This window comes from Salvelinus namaycush, chromosome 27 (genome assembly GCF_016432855.1).
Source record: "Salvelinus namaycush isolate Seneca chromosome 27, SaNama_1.0, whole genome shotgun sequence".
In the NCBI taxonomy this organism is placed as follows: domain Eukaryota; kingdom Metazoa; phylum Chordata; class Actinopteri; order Salmoniformes; family Salmonidae; genus Salvelinus; species Salvelinus namaycush.
Genome location: NC_052333.1, coordinates 38639378 through 38659959, shown reverse-complemented (window position 1 = coordinate 38659959; position 20582 = coordinate 38639378). Strand labels below are relative to the sequence as shown.

Below are 20582 nucleotides of genomic sequence, written 5' to 3'. Positions count from 1 at the left end.
GCGCGAGAGCGAGAGCGAGAGAGAGAGAGAGAGAGAGAGAGAGAGAGAGAGAGAGAGAGAGAGAGAGAGCGAGAGAGCGAGAGCGAGAGAGAGAGAGAGAGATTAATTTGCACCCTTGCCTTCCACAAGTTTTTCCTGGTCTTGTCACGTGATCAGAAAACCCTTTCCCGATCCATGAGCGGCAGCAAGTTACATACACAGTTGAAATAAAACGCATGGAAAGGTGTGTCTTACAATATAGCTTTTGTGTTTTTATAATTGTGCATCTAGAAAGTAGACCACTCTAACCTGCTGGGCACAGCACTGCTTCTCCCACAGCAACTGAACTGACTTGATGTAGCTACTGTAGCGATTGTACTCTTTACACGTACACAGCACCTGAAAGGGAGGAGCCACAAAAGAGCCATTTTTAGAGGAAGTTCATGTGTACAAACACCCAATCCCAAATCTACCTCTAACCCCTACCCCAATATTGATTGATTTTGCCTTTATTTAACCAGGTAAGACATTAAGAACACATTCTCTTTTACAACCTGCACTAACAATGACCATATGCACTTGTAGATTTGGATTTGTGTAAACTAAGCAAAATGGCAAACATTTCACCTAGCCATCATATTGCTTACACCTGTCCAATTTTCTCAGTTCCATATAAGTGTCACTTTAAGATTTTGGAAAGAAAAAGGAGGTTTGCCATGCCTTCTCATTTGAGGTGATGAGGCCTTGCTTCACCAGCCGCTTCTTCCTTTCCGGATGGCGGTAAAAACTCTTCAGGTGTTTGTCGTGGAGGCAGTTATAACTAACATCCATGACTCTCATGTTGGGGTCCAACAGGTCAAACCCGGGGGTCTCCTGATGGAGCTGTGGATTGTGTTTTAACAAACCTCAATGTCAGGGCAATGGATACTTCAGTGGGAATGGTTGTGGAATTAGGACTGGAAATGGGAAGGAAGTCATTAAAAAGATATAATTAGGTAACATTTCATTTGAAAGAAATTGAGGATCTCAGATCATTTGGAATGTCATACTATCACACTAACCTTCTCCCCCAGTTTTCCTCTGAAGAATACAGGGAATGTCCTCTCTGGGGCTTCCTGTAACCCCTACAAATACAGAGACAATCATGACAAAACTTTTTAGACGTGGGGTTTTGATAGTAGACCCCATCCCTGTCACTTGGTTTGCAATAATTCCACCTTTTGCCAATTCACTTTGCATGAAAAATGTTGAACCAAGCTCATATCTAAAACAAATTTGTTTGATCCATTTACATTGTTAAACTATTCTTAAAGTAGTCAACTAACCGTAGGCCTACATATGATGACTGATTCTGTAGGCTACATATTCATCTCATAGACTTTCATCATCCATCTTTAGAAATATACAAATGTGAAGCGACATTAACATGAAGAACGAACAAAGCATTATCCTAGGCCTACTCACATGTTCTTCTTCTTTGCCCGCACTTTTTGACATTGTAGGCATATTGACTAATATTGTAAACAAGTGATGTCATAACTGAAACTTGATTATCCTGTGTCTCCAGAAAAGGTAGGCCATATGCCCCCCAAACGTCCGCTATCTGATAGACCTATGTTGTTGTACTGATATAAACACTATGAAAGGATATTGTAGCCTTAACCTATTGATATAGTCTACAGGATTATTTATGGTGTGCCCGCTCCATAAAGCGCAGCTCCAGTTGTGCCTGGGCATGCTGCAACAGGTGCACTCCACAGACTCATACCTCAACCCTAAAATGTGATCCACATGTATTTGTTTTTCGAAACTGTCAAGTTATTTGCAGTGATGGATTTAAAGCATTATCACGACTAACAGGCTGACTACACCAAAATGAATTTAGAAATCTATATTATTCAATTATTGCACCCACACTGCTTGGAAGCGCCAACGAGCGTCTGCATAGCAAAGGGCTAAAATAGAAGTCAGTTCTATTTCTGATGCAGATCGCACTGCAAGTCCTGCCTCTCCCATCTCCTCATTGGTTTATAGAAGCAGGTACCCACGTGCCATCTCCTCATTGGTTATACCCAAGTGGGTGACTGAAAAACGAACGAGGTCAGTGGCGGTAACGCACCTAATTTATGAAAGTTGCCAATCGCAATATAAAATCAAGAGAAGAAAAAGCCTGGAAGGAGGAGAGATGACTAGAAACGATTCGGTTGACCGTTTTATGTGTGAATTAATTGGTGGAGTAGAGGACCTTGGTTCACATAGGGTCATGTCTGGCGAGTCAGTGGACACGTTTCTAGAGGACCTTGGTTCACATAGGGTCATGTCTGGCGAGTCAGTGGACACGTTTCCTGCCTCTATTGTATTGTGTTTTGGAGAAAATGGGGGTCGTATTAGCAGTAACTGCAAAAGGTTACTGTGAAACCAAGGTAAATGGGAGTAACTGAACTTAGTGCTTTTTAGCTTGGTTTCAACCTGCCCTTGGCTGCAGTTACTGCGTTTTACCTTGGTATCATATCATTTTATTCTGATAGTGATGCAATCGAACCTGTATGACACTGACTGACAGCTACACACACATACATTGCTAATCTAGGGATACAACACCATGACACAGCATTCCCAGGGGGAAATGATGGTTGAACTTGCTCTGAAACGCCGATATCCAGACACTGGTTAGAACTAGCTAGCTAAGTAGATCCGACATCAAAATTAATTAGCTAGCTAGTAAGCTAAGCTAGCTAACTAGCTAGCGAGCATAGACTAACAATGCGACCTGCTCTCATCAGATATCTGCAATTGATACTAACGTCAATCTATTAGCCATATAATGAATTATATTCTGAAATTTCATCTGATGGGTTCTTTGAATCAGTACACCATACACACGATTTCTAGCCAGTGACAGCCACCTAGCTAAAACTGACGCGCCCCTACCAAAAGGTCAAAACCTACCTAGCTAGCATTAGCATGAAGCAATAGATTTGTGCTACATGTTCCCATAAGAGATGATCAGCAGTTTATACTAGCTTCAATCTATTATACCTATAATTAATATAATCCTTGTAGTTGTATTCTGACATTCAATGGGTTATTTGAATCTGTAACGTTACACCACACACACGATCTCTAGCCAGCTGACGGTCAGTTGGACGTGCACCCCATACTGAATTGTCAAAAGCCACGCACACTCGTTTTCCGGATGAGCGCACACACAGCATTGCTAGCTCATTAATAATATAGCTGCTCACATGTTCAGGGTTTCTGGTTTTCTTTTATATTCCAGTATTGCGTGACTGTCCTGGTCAGGAAAGTTAAAATCCCAAATTGTATCCATCCCCTTTGTTGGTGGCATATGTAATTAGTACAACAAGCGTTGACATGCCAAACGTCTGCTCAATGTGTCTGCTTCAGTGCCATCTTTACATGAATGCGGAAAAAACTGTTTTGCATGACTTCCACCAATCCCTGTGGTCTAGATGATTAGTATCTATGCGGATCAAAATTGCCATGTGAGGGTGTATTAGGACAGTACAACCACGTCAATACTAGGTTTTATTCCTGTCAATGTCCATCCATGCAATTTTTTTGTATTTGTAAATAAAAATGAATATGTAAGAGCCTTTTTGGGAGCAGGGGATTTACACATAACCCCAGACATGCACCCTTTTCCATACATTTTTCAGTGTAATCAATACAAAAACTGTCTAAAGTCAATCATTTCAAGGTAGGCCTATAGCGATAGAAATTGACTTACTTTTCGGGCCTCGTCGCCGTCCATGCTACAAGTCTAGGCCTACTTCGGTCTCCAAAATGAGCCGGTAAAACATCGTACTTCATCTGAGGTTGCCAAAGCTTGAATGCTACTGAATATTAAACTGGCTTAGAAATAAGAATGAAGAGAAATTCCAAAATACAATTGAAATTATTGCGTCACAATACCAGGCAGCCGTTGGCAGTGTACCCATGAGTTTACCAGTCAATTTCCAGGGTTAGAGTTCCAAGCCCATTCTATTCATTCTTATTTCTGTGAGCCCAGGCCTACCCCCATTATGGTGTAATTTGCAGTCCACATCATTAAGCATAAATCATAGACCACAGACGCTGAGACGCACTATTTTGCTCAAAATATATAGATTTTACCCTTTGGTGTAAGCTATACAGTACCAGTCAGAAGTTTGGATGCCACCCACTCATTCAAGGGTTTTTCTTTATTTTTACTATGTTCTACATTGTAAAATAGTGAAGACATCAAAACTATGAAACACATATGGATTCATGTAGTAACCAAAAAAGTGTTAAACAAATCAAAATATATTTTATATTTGAGATTCTTCAAAGTAGCCACCCTTTGCCTTGATAACAGCTTTGCACACTCTTGGCATTCTATCAGCCAGCTTCACCTGGAATGCTTTTCCAACAGTCTTGAAAGAGTTCCCACATATGCTGAGCAATTGTTGGCTGCTTTTCCTTCACTCTGCGGTCCAATTAATCTCAAACCATCTCAATTGGGTTGAGATCAGGTGATTGTGGAGGCCAGGTCATCTTGTGCATCACTCCATCACTCATCTTGGTCAAATAGCCCTTACACAGCCTGGAGGTGGGTTAGGTCATTGTCCTGTTGAAAAACAAATGACACTCCCACTAAACACAGACCAGATGGGCTGGCGTATCGCTGCAGAATGCGGTGGTAGCCATGCTGGTTAAGAGTCCCTTGAACTCTAAATAAAGCAAAGCACACCCACACCATCACACCTCCTCCTCCCTGCTTCACGGTGGAAATCACACATGCAGAAATCATCCGTTCACCTACTCTGCGTCTCACAAAGACACGGCCGTTGGATCCAAGAATCTCAAATCGCAGGCTGTCAAATCAAAAGGCTCCTTCGATAAAGTTGTTTTTGACTAAAATGAAAACATGTCATTTTCACAAGGTTGTGGAGTAACATGTTCAACTACTTATTATTGGCTCGAATTCTGGTTGTGCCTTTAGATTGACAAAATTAACAACCAATGCAAGAATTTTCCACTTCTCAAACCTCGCCCTGGTCTTCTTGGTTTGATTCACAAGCATTCAAGAAAGTCTTGTGATGTTGCTCCTCTTGGTTCAGAAATTCTGATGTAACATTAAGCCTGTTAGAAGAACGACATTTACAGGAAAAATGTACAGGAATCCTAGACTCTCAGCCTGTATCTTTGGTGCTAAGCTATCAATGCTAGTTAGCTAAGTATCTAAAACTGCTGCATCTGAAATAACTATTGTTTAACGTTAAATACAGCCTCAGTGACTGTTCAAGCAAACAACACTGGAGGCCTATTGGAGCTGATAAAAAGTATGAAGTTTACAAGTAATTAAATACAAAAAATATAGGCTACTTGGAAAGGACACAATGGCTGCAACTTTGGTCGGTGATGGTGGGAGTGGTTTTGCCGAATGGACCCATAGGAGTTTGAGCCTTGAGAAACAGAAAAATATTGAGTAACTACTCTCATTCTACAGGTTTTTAAGCATCTACTTACAGATGTTAGACTAAGACATCCAGAGCAACACATAGCAGGGAGCTCCAATATGATCAGGAAACTAGACCGGTTCTATAGATCGCTGAAAATGACTGTCAATCATTTCTTGTATTAGTCATCTCAGGGATGGTAGTTGAAAAATGTAGCAGAAGCAATTTCCGGTTTAGCTCCTCACTAAACAGTCTATAGACATGAAATCATAAAATTACACAACTGAATAGGACAAAATAAAACCACCAAAACTCGCAATCGAAAAAAAAACTGGCAGTGAAAGCAAAGATCCAAGTCATCTACCCAAAGGTAGTAACTGCAGGCAAGAGCGAAATGGATTCAATAGGGTTGGTTGTTTGCAAAGTTAAAATGAAATACTATTTTTAAATTAGTTTTCAAATAATTTGTTCTGCTTTTAAATTAGTTTTGCTCCTTTTGTTTACAAATCTACAAACGATTCTCTCAACATCCATCACTTCTCTCATTCTTCACATTTTCAACTTTATTTCTGATGTTTACGATTTATTTCATTTTGACTTCAATACTTAAGGCGTGAAATTGACCCCATATTTTTTCCCCAAACAATATACAATATTGTTGCATTCCCTCCCCACCCCCATAACATCATAATAAACATCAAGGGCGTTTTACTAAGACATATGCATTGTACACAACTGATAACTGCTCCCAAACAGACAGGACACTGCACTTGCCACCAAACTATACTTGATTTTCAGCACAGGGAAAGACCTCAAATTAAAAATATATTTATGTGATCAAGACAAAGGAGATGATTGTGGACTACAGGAAAAAGAGGACCTTCAGCAGTGAGGTAATGAGAGCCGCTACCTGACCAAAGCCCCGGATAAACCTCCGGTAGTAGTTGTCAAACCCTAGAAACCGCTGTACTTCCTTTACCATGGTGGGAGTCGGCCAATTACGCACGGCTGAAATGCGGTCACTCTCCATCTTTACCCCTGAGTGGAAATGCGGTACCCTAGGAAGGAGACGGACTGTTGGAAGAACAGACATTTCTCAGCCTTGACGTACAGGTTTTGATATGTTTTACACTTTTTTGGTTACTACATGATTCTATTTGTGTTATTTCATAGTTTTGATGTCTTCACTATTATTCAACAATGTAGAAAATAGTAAAAATAAAGAAAACCCCTTGAATGAGTAGGTGTTCTAATAGCAATAAGGCACCTCTGAGGTTTGTGGTATATGGCCAATATACCACCCCTCCTTGGGCCTTATTGCTTAAATAACCCATATCTCTTTTATAACAGGATATTATCATTGACTATATGAAAGTGCATGTATGAATGAGTCTGATTTACCGTTTTCAATGGCAGGTTCACCTTCTGAAGCCGGATGAGGTTCCCAAAGCGTGCTGCGCACCCACCAAGCTCAGTCCCATCTCTGTACTCTTCCACGATGACAACAACAACGTGATACTAAAGAAGCATCGCAACATGGTGGTCAAGACCTATGGATGCCTGTAACACCAGTGGTAGCCCATCTATCTATTCTACATCATTTTAATCAACTTGATTGCTATTGTTCCAAAAGATACAAACAGGGTAATATAACTTGCAACCAGCAGTTGATAGCAATAATCTGTCAATATGCTGATAAATAGTATGTATCTAATATATTGATTTTGAGTCTGAGAGTGGTATATGAACAACACCCATTGGACTTATAACCATACTTCACTTTTGATTAACTAAACTATTCAAATCTACAGTAATTCAGATAATTACATCCCCCCTTCAGGTCATATATTCTGTGACCAATCAAAGCTGTAAAGTACTGTATCATAAGTGCAATCAATGCTAAAATTCGACCCTTTTGATGGCTATAATATCTTGTTGAACCATGAATTTCTCATTGTCTCTTTTAGATGTACTAAACATGGTTTGCAAAACGTACACGTTTTTTTCTTCTTCTTTACTCATACTTTTAACCAGTACAAGTTAGTAACAATGGAAAGTGGCAAAAAAAAAAAAATGGGCCATTTTTGTAGGTACAGAGGAACAAATACACAGTGATGTATGTCCTTGTCAACAGATATCTGGAGGACTGTATACTGCTATATTTGTAATAAAATAAACTACACTGAACAAAAAAACGCAACATGTAAAAGGTTGGTCCCATGTTTCATGAGCTGAAATGAAAGATCCCGAAAATGTTCTATACGCCTAAAAAAAAAAATTGTGAGCATTTCTCCATTGCCAAGATAATCCATCCACATTGAAAGGTGCACCATATCAAGAAGCTGATTAAACAGCATGATCATTACACAGGTGCACCTTTTGCTGGGGACAAAAGGCCACTAAAATGTGCAGTTTTGTCACAACACAATGCCACAGATGTCTGAAGTTCTGAGGGAATGTGCAATTGGTATGCGGACTGCAGGAATGTCCACCAGAGCTGCTGCCAGAGAATTGAATGTTCATTTCTCTACCATAAGTCGCCTCCAACGTCATTTTAGAGAATTTGGCAGTACATCCAACCGACAATTTTCCTGTCCTGCTAGCCATTAAAAATGTAACGATTACTTTTGGGTGTCAGGGAAAATGTATGGAGTATAAAGTATATTATTTTCCTTAGAAATGTAGTAAAGTAAATGTAAAAGTTGTCAAAACTATAAATAGTAAAGTACAGATACCCCCCCAAAACTACTTATGTAGTACTTGAAAGTATTTTTACCTAAGTACTTTACACCACTGTAGGTGCTTCAATAGAGTCTGACGTTCAGGGGTGGTTGGACATATAAGATGGGGTGCTGGTGAGCCCCCATTTTAGGTAGTCACATAAATATTCTCCCACCCATGTCCAGGGGTCTCAGTGTTATGTCCCTTGAAATATATGTACTTTTGGTAATACTTTCTGAGTAGGCAACAAATACAATCATCTTAAATTGACATGTTGAATTTTTTTGCCATAGTAAATGGTGTATTGCGCAAATTTCCCTAATGCGGACAGTTTGTGTTACTACCTTACACAAGCTTGCATTTTCACCCCATAAGACAAAATGTTAACCTCAGATTGGTGATGTTAGTCTAAAAGTTTATGGACATCACGATGACATAAGATTGATTGTTTTAAACAGATCAATATCTTAGGTTTTGTACCATTGATTTTTCCAAGCGCTGGGATGCACAGAACTTAGAACGCAGAGTTAATGAAATGCCCAGGAAATGGCACAGAAAATTTTGGGGCGGTCTTTCCATAAAAGTCAATGGCCACACACCAATACATGGATTTGACAGTCAAACTATTACTTAAATAGCAGTTAACTGTTGTCACCGTTGTTATTCTATAGAGGGTTGTGATTCGTTTAGGTTAACTAACAAAAAAAGTGGTCTGGTCCCTTTTCCATGATGGAAGCCTCCCGAAATCAACATCCAACATGCCAAAATATAGATATAAGCCTTCAAGTACTCATCTCACCAACTTCTTCAGGGCCAGCCAGGCCCCCTGTCGCCCCCCACGCGCCCTGAAACCCAACCCCCATAAGAAGAAGCCCAAATACGACCTGCCCTTGCCCAGTATACATACAAGGTCAGGGGACAACACTGTTTTTTTGTCTTGTAGTTAAACTTGTTCTATGCACAGTTTAAAGGGATAGATATCCCAATTACAAAATTACTTAAGTTGCGTTTACATTTCATTTGAAATCCAATGCATCCAAAGTGTACATTAGTCTTTCCTGGTTCATGACATATTTTTTGGTCCCTTTCAGATCACAGACATGTCAACAGTGGGCGTCAGGCTTGTAAGAGACATTAATTATATGTGAGATTCAGTGAACAAGGCTGGAAGGTGAGATTCTATCTCTCTTAGCTACTCATTGTACTGAATAGATAATCATGAGCTAACATTGTACCACCTTATTTGCTGTAACATACAGTTAGTATTTTTTAGGGAAGCAAGGCATTTGTGTAGGATGTGCATTGTAGAGTATGTTCTTTGCATTCTTTATCATGTATTTCTCATAGAAAGAGTCTATTCTAGTTATTCATCTAATCTTGTCATTCGATTTCTATGGTGTTTCTCTCCATTAGGACTGGGTATTGGCTCCTACGGGTTACTCTGCCTTCTACTGTGATGGAGAATGCCTCTACCCTCTGTGTTCCTGCATGAACTCCACCTAGTGGTCAGTATGCACTACTACACCCTCTCTCACATGAACGCTAACATTACTGGTTTCAGTGGGAAAGATGGTAAATGGTTCAGACATTAATGGCAAATATAAAAAACTAAGATACCCAAGTTACTGGAGTCTACAATGGCAGACTGTTAATGTAGAGTAGGAATAGTGAGAAGTAACATTCAAGACTGAAGCAATTATCCCCTCTAGTGGTATACTTTATACTGTACCAGGTTACTACACACACTGATAATACAAAACATTGAGGACACCTGCTCTTTCCATGACATAGACTGACCAAGTGAAAGCTATGATCCCTTATTGATGTCTCTTGTTGAATCCACTTCAATCAGTGTAGATGAAGGGGAGTTAAAGAAAGATTTTAAAACCTTGAGAGAATTGAGACATGGATTGTGTGTGTCATTCAGAGGGTGAATGGGCAAGAAAAAAGATTTAACTGCCTTTGAACAGGGTATGGTAGTAGGTGCCAGGCGCACCGGGTTAAGTGTGTCAAGAACTGCAACACTGCTGGTTTTTTCATGCTCAAAAGTTTCCCATGTGTATCAACAATGGTCCACCACCCAAAGGATGTCCAGCCAACTTGACACATGGGCCAGCATCCTTGTGGAACGCTTAGGGCAGCTTATAGAGTCCATGCTCCGACGAATTGAGGCTGTTCTGAGGGGAAAAGGGTGTGCAACTCAATATTAGGAAGATGTTCCCAATGTTTTGTGCACTCAGTGTATGTAGTCCTACATGTTTTTAAATAGTACAGTATCACAACCCACAGTACAAAACCATATAAAGTGTGGGCCTGTAGTATCTGTAAATCAACTAAACGTTTTTTTTTAATTTCCATATGCAGAAAGTAAAGCATCATTGTTCATGTAATAATCTAATATTAGCATTATAACTCTAGGAAGAGGAAATGGTCATAAAATCAAATAGATGATGAGACGGAAACCAAACTGTTTTTGAACTACAACTTGTTTTATTTAAAAATGTCAAATTCAGTGCAAAGTAATGTAGTGCATTGGTGTCTAGATCCCTGTTGGGTGGCAAAGTGTCACAAGAATCCTGTGGGGAGAGAAAACAAGAGAATACATTAAATTAATGGGTGTTAACTAATCAGGGTACAACAAAGCACTTCAAGTCCTCAATTCCTTCAAAAGAGAGAAGGAGAAAGGAGTATGGTCCCTGCAGTAGGACTACATGCTGGCCATGAGGTTCTCCAAGTGGTACTCCAGGAGGCTGGAGAGCTCAGTGACCAGAGACTCTGGGTTAAAGTACCAGGCCAGCTGCTGGCCAAACATGTCATCTAGCAGAGCCATCAGCCCGCCCTGAAGAGAACACCACACAACACATAGAAAATGGCTCTGAGTTACTAGCTTATCAAGAGGAGAGAGACAATTAGAAAAACTCCCCCTAAAATGGCATTGGAACCTGGTTAACCATGAATAAGGAAGTAAAAAGGAAGTACACTAAGAATATGGAAGTAAAAAGGAAGTAACCTCTTGACTCTTACATTGAGCAGCAGCAGGTATCTGTCAGCCTCTGGCTCCATGTTGGCAGCAGTGGGCAGGAAGGAGTACAGGAGAGCGTACAGACGCTCCATGAACCCACCAGGGTGCTAAAGGAAACAAAGGAGGAGAAAAGAGGAGAGAATAGAAGAGAAGAGGAAATTAAGTGAAACTGCTAATAGAGATATCAAAACATGTACCAGTGAGATGCTACTTACCACCATCAGAGACTTCTGAGCTGTCATTAACCCAAACAGCACCAGCTCAAAGAGGACATCTATCATGTTCACGTGATGGATCTAGGACAAGAAAACACGTTTGGAGAAAATAGGAATGATTTCATATAGATCAGCTACTGTGATGTATAAATGACATGCATGTGGAAGAAGTCAGTGAGACTTGAAAGAGATAATGAACTCACCTTTGCCTCAGCCAGCTCCCTCTCAATGTCATTCCGCTTGGAGGGGTCACTCAGGTAGTCCACAAAGTCCTTATAGGTACGGATGAACTTGGCCTCGTCCTATGACAAAGAAAAGAGCATCTTAGTGAACAGAACACATATCCCCTCAGGGACGCTCTCTTTCCCTTGAAAGAGAATGAGTTAGTGAGTTACCATGTGGTTGGCCTGAACCAGTGCGCCCAGGAGGACCTTTCCCGCCACAAACAGACGGTTCCTGCTCAGGGTGGAACCAAGCAGGGTCTAGGGAAGAGGGAAGAGTTAGGGTGAGACATCTTCCTCTAGGAGACAGAACAAGAAGTCACAGAGAGAAAAAGAAAAGTGGGTCCACTCACAGTGAAGGCCTGGCGCAGGGAGACGAGCCTCAGGGCGATGTCCTCCACTCTCTTGGTGATAAGGTAGAGGCTGTGAAAGGGAGGGAATGGAGCATGTCAACCATTAGAGTCAATGGGGGATAACAGCATTATGACCACTATCCTTCAGCATCTGACAAGCCCAGACTACATAGACATTTAGAGGAACTCACTTTAGCAGAGGAACCTCCCTCTCCTCAGGCAGCAGGTCCTCCTCCCAGCCCTACGACAACAAAACAAGCATTCAAAATCAGTGACCAATGCAATGACATAACAAACAATCGGTCAATGGAAGGATCTTAATGTTCCTAGTCAATAGTATGTGTGTGTAACATCTGACCTCATAGCAGTTGTGGCCCTCAGGCTCTGGGTCAGTGAACTGCTGAGTGGTGGGCGTAGAGAAGGAGGCAGCCTCCGACCACGCTGAAGAGGAGAGAAGCCCGTCCAGCCCCATGTGGAGAGTGGCGTACACCACTGAGACATCAGTCTGCTGCTCAAAACACACACAACACACCTGTTTACCACACACACGTTATTAGAAAACACACCAAATCTAATGCAAAAATGGCCAGTAATGTCTAGTCTATATACATAGGAAATCGTTTATTTACCTGGTAACAGCCAAGCGTCACGTCCACAGATGTCTCGTGGCGGAGGTGAGACGCATAGTGGGTCACCCTGCCAGCCACACGCTGACAGAGAGAGAATACATGTTAAGGCCAAATGGAATAAGTGAAGAAAAGCCTAATCTAATACTATTTCAGTAGTATTTACGTCTTACCTGGATCCAAGTAATGGACTGCACTTTGGTGGCACAGTAGGGGATCCCCTCTGGACTAAGCCTGGCTGTCTCCTTCGAGATGGCCCACACCAGTTGAGTCTCCAGGCCTCTCACTCTACTCACGTGGTGCATCCTCACCACCACCTGCTGTTGAGATAAACAACAAGACAACATCAACAAAACCACTTCAGCAATTGCTGTGACACATTTCCATCAAGATCAAATGACTGACAATGTAGATTAGGATTAGGTAGTTACAAAGACACATACCTGGGATCCCCCACGCATGTAGGTGATGATGGGGCTGATGAACTGGAAAGTTCTCCAAGCTTTAACCACCGGACCGGCATTGTTCTGCACATTACAATACATTCATGTTGGAAACAGTAAACATTGTAACCGTGATGTGACTGTGTGTGGGGGGGGTCTCTTACCCTGATCACAACAGGCCCACAGTACAGGGGGCTGAACCTAATCGGAATCAACTGCCAATTGCCAGTGGCCTCCTAAAGCAGAAAGCAGACAAGAGATTTGTTTAATGTCAAAGAGACACAACTTGAATATCTGGGATATTTTTCAAACATAAAACCCCAAACTTTCAGAAAATTGTACCTCAAGGATAGTCTGCACATCTGGCACATCCTCAAGGATGATAGCAGCATTCTGGACACCAAGGAAGACTGGCAGCTGTGGAACATCTGGCACATCATCCAATGGCACATCCAACTGGACCTCATCCAGGACAGTTGTTTCTAAAATTAGGAACATTGGAATATAAAAGAAACAATAGTTAGGACATAAAACGTAGCAAGATTGCTAATACTAGCTAGCTAGGCAGCAAAAGTCAATCGCTTAGCAACAGTTACTGAAGTTAATGTTAGCAAGTTAGCTAACTACAACATCTCTAGCACAAGCATTTTTGCCAAGGCGGAATGATAGAAATACATAACATTTCGCATATTATAATTACATTGTTAAATGTAGTAAAATAAGAGTTTTAAACTCCACATACCCTCTTCGAAGTCGCTGTCGCTGTCCACCTGTCGACATTCACGAACCCTGCAAAACAGAAAAAGACAAGAAAAACAAGCCACAAATGAATTTGAACAACCTGTCGACGCAGTAGGCCGCTGACGTCCACGCACTCTCTCCGCCAATTTTGAAAAGCACCCAGGCATTTTCCAGTCGATATTCTTTCTCAGGTGTCAAAAATCAATCAAGTTTGTTGTCAGCAGCAAACTGAAGTTGTTTTCGCACAGAAAACGTTCCATAGAACGTCGGTTAGATGTCTCTTGGCAAGACACGTTCGAAAATTATTGTTTACAAAATTGACAACTGTGATGCCATAGAAATGAGTTTGGAATTCTATGATTCCTTTAGAATCCGTTAAAATTGCTCGTCATCATTCTAATCACGTTGACGTGCTCCTTCGTAGCTCAGTTGCTAGAGCATGATGCTTGCAACGCCAGGGTAGTGGGTTCGATTCCCGTCATCACCCATACATAAACGACAGCAGGTTTTATTTTAAGTCGCTTTGGATAAAAGCGTTTGATGAATGACATATATTCTTTTTATATATTCACTTACAATGTAGAGAGAAAAAGGGTAAATTCAAGAGGGAGCTACGAAATTCATGTCCAAAAGTCGTTTTCTTTGCCTGATTTCATTAGAAATTACATATAATTAATCATTAGCTTGACCTCTACAATATTATAACATTAATATACTTGTACTTGACAGCGTTGATGAAATAATAACGATCATTTGCTGTGACCATTGCTAGTTTAGACTGCACCGCACTTGGTTGTATGTGTTCCATATTTGGTGTTGTGAGGTTAAATCTCAGAGTAAATCGTCGGTAACTTTTCAACCATAAATGACGTCCTGTGGTTGTATGACGTCCTGTGGTTGTATGACGTCCTGTGGTTGTATGACGTCCTGTGGGCCAAGTGTGTGTTGTATGACGTCCTGTGGGCCAAGTGTGTGATTGGGTTTAGACTATTGTTTTCTGACATAATGTTCTATTGATTGGGCATATTTGTAAAACTTGAAGGAATTAATCATTTTATGTTTTTGGCTATTTTGCCACCAGATGCTTTCCTATATCGTTGGTATATTATAAAATACAAATACCAAATATGGTGTTGGAAGAATGAGACAAACAAGGTGTGTAGTGGTCTGGGTGTAGCTGGTGCAGAGGAGTCAGGCGTAGGACGGCAGAAATGAGTAACACAAGTAACTTTACTCAAATATTCCAATAACATGTCGTAATACCGAGCCCACAATAACAGACCAAACATACATAAAACAATCACGCACAAAAACCATGGGGAAAACAGAGGGTTAAATAATGAACATGTCATTGGGGAATTGAAACCAGGTGTGTAAAACAAAGACAAAACAAATGGAAAATGAAAAGTGGATCGGCGATGGCTAGAAGGCCGGTGACCTCGACCGCCGAACGCCGGCCGAACAAGGAGAGGGACTGACTTCGGCGGAAGTCGTGACAGTACCCTCCCCGTGCGTCGACACCGACCTCAGGGACGACCCAGAGGACGAGGCGCTCGGCGATCCGGATGGAGACGGTGGAACTCCCGCAGCAACGAAGGGTCCAAAACGTCCTCCACCGGCACCCAGCATCTCTCCTCCGGACCGTACCCCTCCCACTCCACGAGGTACTGAAGGCCCCTCGCCCGACGCCTCAAGTCTAGTATGGCTCGAATAGCATACGCCGGGGCTCCCTCGATGTCCAGATGGGGCGGAGGATCCTCCCTCACCTCAGACTCCTGGAGTGGACTAGCCACCATCTGCCTGAGGAGAGACACATGGAACGAGGGGTTAATACGGTAATCGGGGGGAAGCTGTAACCTGTAGCAAACCTCGTTCAGTCTCCTGTACATATTGGAAACGTATTTAAGGTAGGCTGGCATTGCTTAATTGATTATGTGGGTCTAATTTGATCCACAGAAGTGTATTGTGCCATATCACAACGTGTTGCTGAACCCATGAGTAGCATGACTTTCCATGTTTGAAGCGGGCCTGTAAAGGCCTATTTTTTGGGCAGAAACCTACCCACCTCCTGGTTCACTCTCTCCACCTGCCCATTACTCTCGGGGTGATAACCGGAGGTCAGGCTGACCGAGACCCCCAAACGCTCCATGAACGCACTCCATACTCGGGACGTGAACTGGGGGCCCCGATCAGAAACGATGTCCTCCGGCACCCCGTAGTGCCGGGAGACGTGGGTGAATAATGCCTCCGCAGTCTGCAGGGCTGTAGGGATACCGGGCAACGGGAGGAGGCGGCAGGACTTAGAGAACCGATCCACAATCACCAGAACCGTAGTGTTCCCCTGAGACAGGGGAAGATCGGTCAGGAAATCTACGGATAGATGCGACCAAGGCCGTTGTGGAACGGGGAGGGGTTGTAACTTCCCTCTAGGAAGGTGCCTAGGAGCCTTACTCTGGGCGTATACCGAACAGGAGGAGACATAAACCCTAACGTCCCTAGCCAAGGTAGGCCACCAATACCTCCCAGAAGGCTCCCCCACTGTCCACCCCAGGGTGACCCGAGGAGGGTAGGACGTGAGCCCACCGAATCAATTTGTCCCGAACACCAAGCGGCACGTACTTCCGCCCCGCCGGACACTGAGGAGGAGCGGATTCCGTCCGTAACGCCCGCTCGATGTCCGAGTCCAGCTCCCACACCACTGGTGCTATCAGCCTCGAGGCGGGAAGGATGGGAGTAGGTTCGGTGGACCGATCGTCCGTGTCGTAAAAACGGGACAGTGCATCCGCCTTTACGTTCTGGGAGCCCGGTCTATACGATAACGTAAACCGGAATCGGATGAAGAACATGGCCCACCTTGCCTGACGTGGGTTCAGTCTCCTAGCTGCCCGAATATACTCCAGGTTCTGGTGGTCGGTCCAGATGAGAAAAGGGTGCTTAGCCCCCTCAAGCCAGTGTCTCCACACCTTCAGAGCACTGACCACCGCTAACAACTCCCGGTCCCCCACATCATAGTTACGCTCCGCTGGGCTGAGCTTCTTCGAGAAGAAAGCGCAGGGGTGGAGTTTTGGTGGCGTACCCGAGCGCTGTGATAGCACGGCACCTACCCAAGCCTCGAACGCGTCCACCTCCACTATGAATGCTAGAGAGGGGTCCGGATGCGCCAACACGGGCGCATCCGTGAACAGCGCCTTCAACCTGTTGAAAGCTCCGTCCGCTTTTGCTGACCACTGCAACCGCACCGGACCCCCCTTCAGCAGTGAGGTAATGAGAGCCGCTACCTGACCAAAGCCCCGGATAAACCTCCGGTAGTAGTTGGCAAACCCTAGAAACCGCTGCACTTCCTTTACCGTGGTGGGAGTCGGCCAATTACGCACGGCTGAAATGCGGTCACTCTCCATCTTTACCCCTGAAGTGGAAACGCGGTACCCTAGGAAGAAGACGGACTGTTGGAAGAACAGACATTTCTCAGCCTTGACGTACAGGTTTTGATATGTTTCACACTTTTTTGGTTACTACATGATTCCATTTGTGTTATTTCATAGTTTTGATGTCTTCACTATTATTCAACAATGTAGAAAATAGTAAAAATAAAGAAAAACCCTTGAATGAGTAGGTGTTCTAATAGCCATAAGGCACCTCTGAGGTTTGTGGTATATGGTCAATATACCACCCCTCCTTGGGCCTTATTGCTTAAATAACCCATATCTCTTTTATAACAGGATATTATCAATGACTATATGAAAGTGCATGTATGAATGAGTCTGATTTACCGTTTTCAATGGCAGGTTCACCTTCTGAAGCCGGATAAGGTTCCCAAAGCGTGCTGCGCACCCACCAAGCTCAGTCCCATCTCTGTACTCTTCTACGATGACAACAACAACGTGATCCTAAAGAAGCATCGCAACATGGTGGTCAAGACCTTTGGATGCCTGTGACACCAGTGGTAGCCCATCTATCTATTCTACATCATTTTAATCAACTTAACTGCAATTGTTCCAAAAGATACAAACAGGGTAATATAACTTGCAACCAGCAGTTGATAGCAATAATCTGTCAATATGCTGATAAATAGTATGTATCTAATATATTGATTTTGAGTCTGAGAGTGGTGTATGAACAACACCCATTGGACTTATAACCATACTTCACTTTTGATTAACTAAACTATTCAAATCTACAGTAATTCAGATAATTACATTCCCCCTTCATGTCATATATTCTGTGACCAATCAAAGCTGTAAAGTACTCTATCATAAGTGCAATCAATGCTAAAATTCAACCCTTTTGATGGCTATAATTTCTTGTTGAACCATGAATTTCTCATTGTCTCTTTTAGATGTACTAAACATGGTTCGCAAAACTCACCCATTTTTTTTCTTCTTCTTTAATCATGCTTTTAACCAGTACAAATTAGTAGCAATTGAAAATGATTTAAAAAATGTTTGGCCATTTTTGTATGTACAGAGGAACGAATACACAGTGATGTACAGTATGTCCTTGTCAACATATATCTGGAGGACTGTATACGGCTATGTTTGTAATAAAATAAACTATACTGAACAAAAAAAAATGTAAATGTTGTTCCCATGTTTCATGAGTTGAAATAAAAATCCCAGAAATTTTACATACGCACAAAAAGCTAATTTGACTCATATTTATTGCACAAATTTGTTTACATCACTGTTAGTGAGCATTTCTCCTTTGCCAAGATAATCCATCCACCCGACAGGTGCGCCATATCAAGAAGCTGATTAAACTGCATGATCATTACAAAGGTGCACCTTTTGCTGGGGACAAAAGGCCACTAAAATGTGCAGTTTTGTCACAACACAATGCCACAGATGTCTGAAGTTCTGAGGGATTGTGCAATTGGTATGCAGACTGCATGAATGTCCACCATTTCTCTACCATAAGTCACCTCCGTCATTTTAGAGAATTTGGCAGTACGTCCAACCGGCCTCACAACCGCAGACCATGTGCAACCACGCCAGCCCTCCACATCTGGCTTCTTCACGTGTAGGATCATCTGAGACCAGCCACCCGGGCAGCTGATGAAACTGAAGAGTATTTCTTTCTTTCATAAATAAAAACTAATTGTGATTGGCTGGGCCTGGCTCCCCAGTAGGTGGGCCTATGCCCTACCAGGCTGGCTGTGCGCTCATCCAGTAATGCGAAATCCATAGATTAGGGCCTAATGAATTGATTTATTATTTCCTTATATGAACTGAAACTTAGTAAAATCGTTGAAATTTCTACATTTCAATTTTTGTTCAGTATAGAATATTTGATGCAGAAGTGAGAGTAAGTGCCAGAGAACACAGACCTCCAGAAACTAATCGACAAGCCTATCCTAGACAGTGTCACCCCTATTCAGCTACATAGCCTTGCAGTATATTCGAAATACATTTCTTGAGTCTTGAGATGCCTATGCAAATACATGGCATGAGGCTAGTAGCATAGCATTGAATACTGGAGCTTGACGTCAACAACCCTCATTGAATATTCAAAAAAGGATTACAATAATGAGTTGTATCCACCAATCCAAAGAAATGATAGGCGGGAGCCAGACAGCCTGCCGTGCCGCTTCGTGGACAACGACTCCCATTGTTAGGGTGGAGAGACAGGGACATGTGTCTTCTCAGTATATCCATCATTTTAGTTGAAATGTACCTGCCATGACAGCTAACAGCTGGGATTCATTGGTGGACATTGACAATCAGTCTCAGCGGTAAACTGGTAAAGCATGTGGTGATTTGACAGGTGGTTGTGCCACACAACACGGCCCATGTGAGCTCTTCACCAACCAACCAGTGTAGAGTACGCTGGTCTATGAAAACCTAATCTAATTGGTTAGAAGATACAGGTCCCACCTCCCAGAGCTCTCTTTCTCTCGTTGTTTGCACATCTACAAAATACTGCAGTCAAAAGCCGCGAGCATCTGTGTGTGACGTCAGTGTGTAGTGTACTGAAAAGGAGCCTTTGCCATTTGAATTTACATAGGGAGAATCTATATCCATAATCCAGTGGAGGCTGCTGAGGTGAGGACGGCTCATATTAATGGTTGGAATGGAGCGAATGGAAGGGCATCAAACACATATAAACCATGTGTTTGATACCATTCCACCTATTCCGCGCCATCATTTTCTGATTATCTTTAATCACCACCACTTATGAGCTGTGGAGCTTCTCAAAGTACATTTTTCTTCACCTCAAACAGCTTTTTGTTTGATCTATACTCCACATTATCTCTTCCCGGTTTTCACCTTCCCGGTTTTCAGTTGCGGCTGAACAGTTTGTTTGTGTGTTTAACTCTGCCTGTAAACACGCTGGATGATTCAGAATCAATTGAAGAGCTTGAACGATTCATTGACGAGAGATACTTACGAACTCAAAGAAACATGTCGCTGGTTTCGGAGGATTCAAGCATTGTTAAGGACAACCAACCCAATCAACAAAACAAAACCAGGTTGGCCAATAGGTATCAACGATGGAACCAAACCATCACCTAGTAAGAGGGCGCGAGTGGGGAGAAGTTTAACGATATGGATGTTGACTTGTTAAAATCCATCAATGAAAGGCTTGCCAAACTTGATATCTTGGATATATTATGAGAGGACATCAATGCATTATGTGCTAGTCTAGAATTCAGCCAACGTCAGATTGATGATCTAAGGAAAGAGAACACGGCGCTGAAAGGTACTGTAGAATCTATTCATAGCAAGGTGGAGGTGGTGCAAAGGGAGAACAAACAACTTAAAGAAACCTTGCTTGATGTACAGTGTCGATCAATGCGGAACAATCTAATACCGGAGAATGA

The 20582-nt window shown here is 42.4% G+C and overlaps 1 protein-coding gene across 1 annotated transcript; it reads right to left on the bottom strand.

Annotated features, from left to right (window-relative positions):
• Window positions 1-252: 252 nt before the first annotated feature.
• LOC120022412 lies at window positions 253-15153 on the bottom strand. The gene is made up of 17 exons (XM_038966297.1): window positions 13767-15153; window positions 13367-13506; window positions 13189-13260; window positions 13025-13108; window positions 12755-12901; window positions 12585-12665; window positions 12314-12487; window positions 12147-12196; window positions 11956-12025; window positions 11777-11863; window positions 11585-11683; window positions 11382-11462; window positions 11169-11273; window positions 10613-10720; window positions 1041-1103; window positions 700-861; window positions 253-378 (listed from the first exon to the last, which is right to left on the bottom strand). Exons 1-17 carry the CDS (start codon window positions 13930-13932, stop codon window positions 253-255), a joined length of 1815 nt encoding a protein of 604 aa, XP_038822225.1. The 5' UTR covers window positions 13933-15153.
• Window positions 15154-20582: the final 5429 nt, after the last annotated feature.

Bases quoted from the DNA above. Each gene is read 5' to 3' on its own strand.
- LOC120022412 (XM_038966297.1), bottom strand. From the start codon at position 13,932: ATGCCTGGGTGCTTTTCAAAATTGGCGGAGAGAGTGCGTGGACGTCAG. The intron at 12,197-12,313 runs GTCAGATGTTAC...TTGTTGTCGTAG, and splicing joins AGGGCCACAACTGCTATGAG to GGCTGGGAGGAGGACCTGCT. The intron at 379-699 runs GCATGGCAAACC...CCTCCCTTTCAG, and splicing joins TCATCACCTCAAATGAGAAG to GTGCTGTGTACGTGTAAAGA.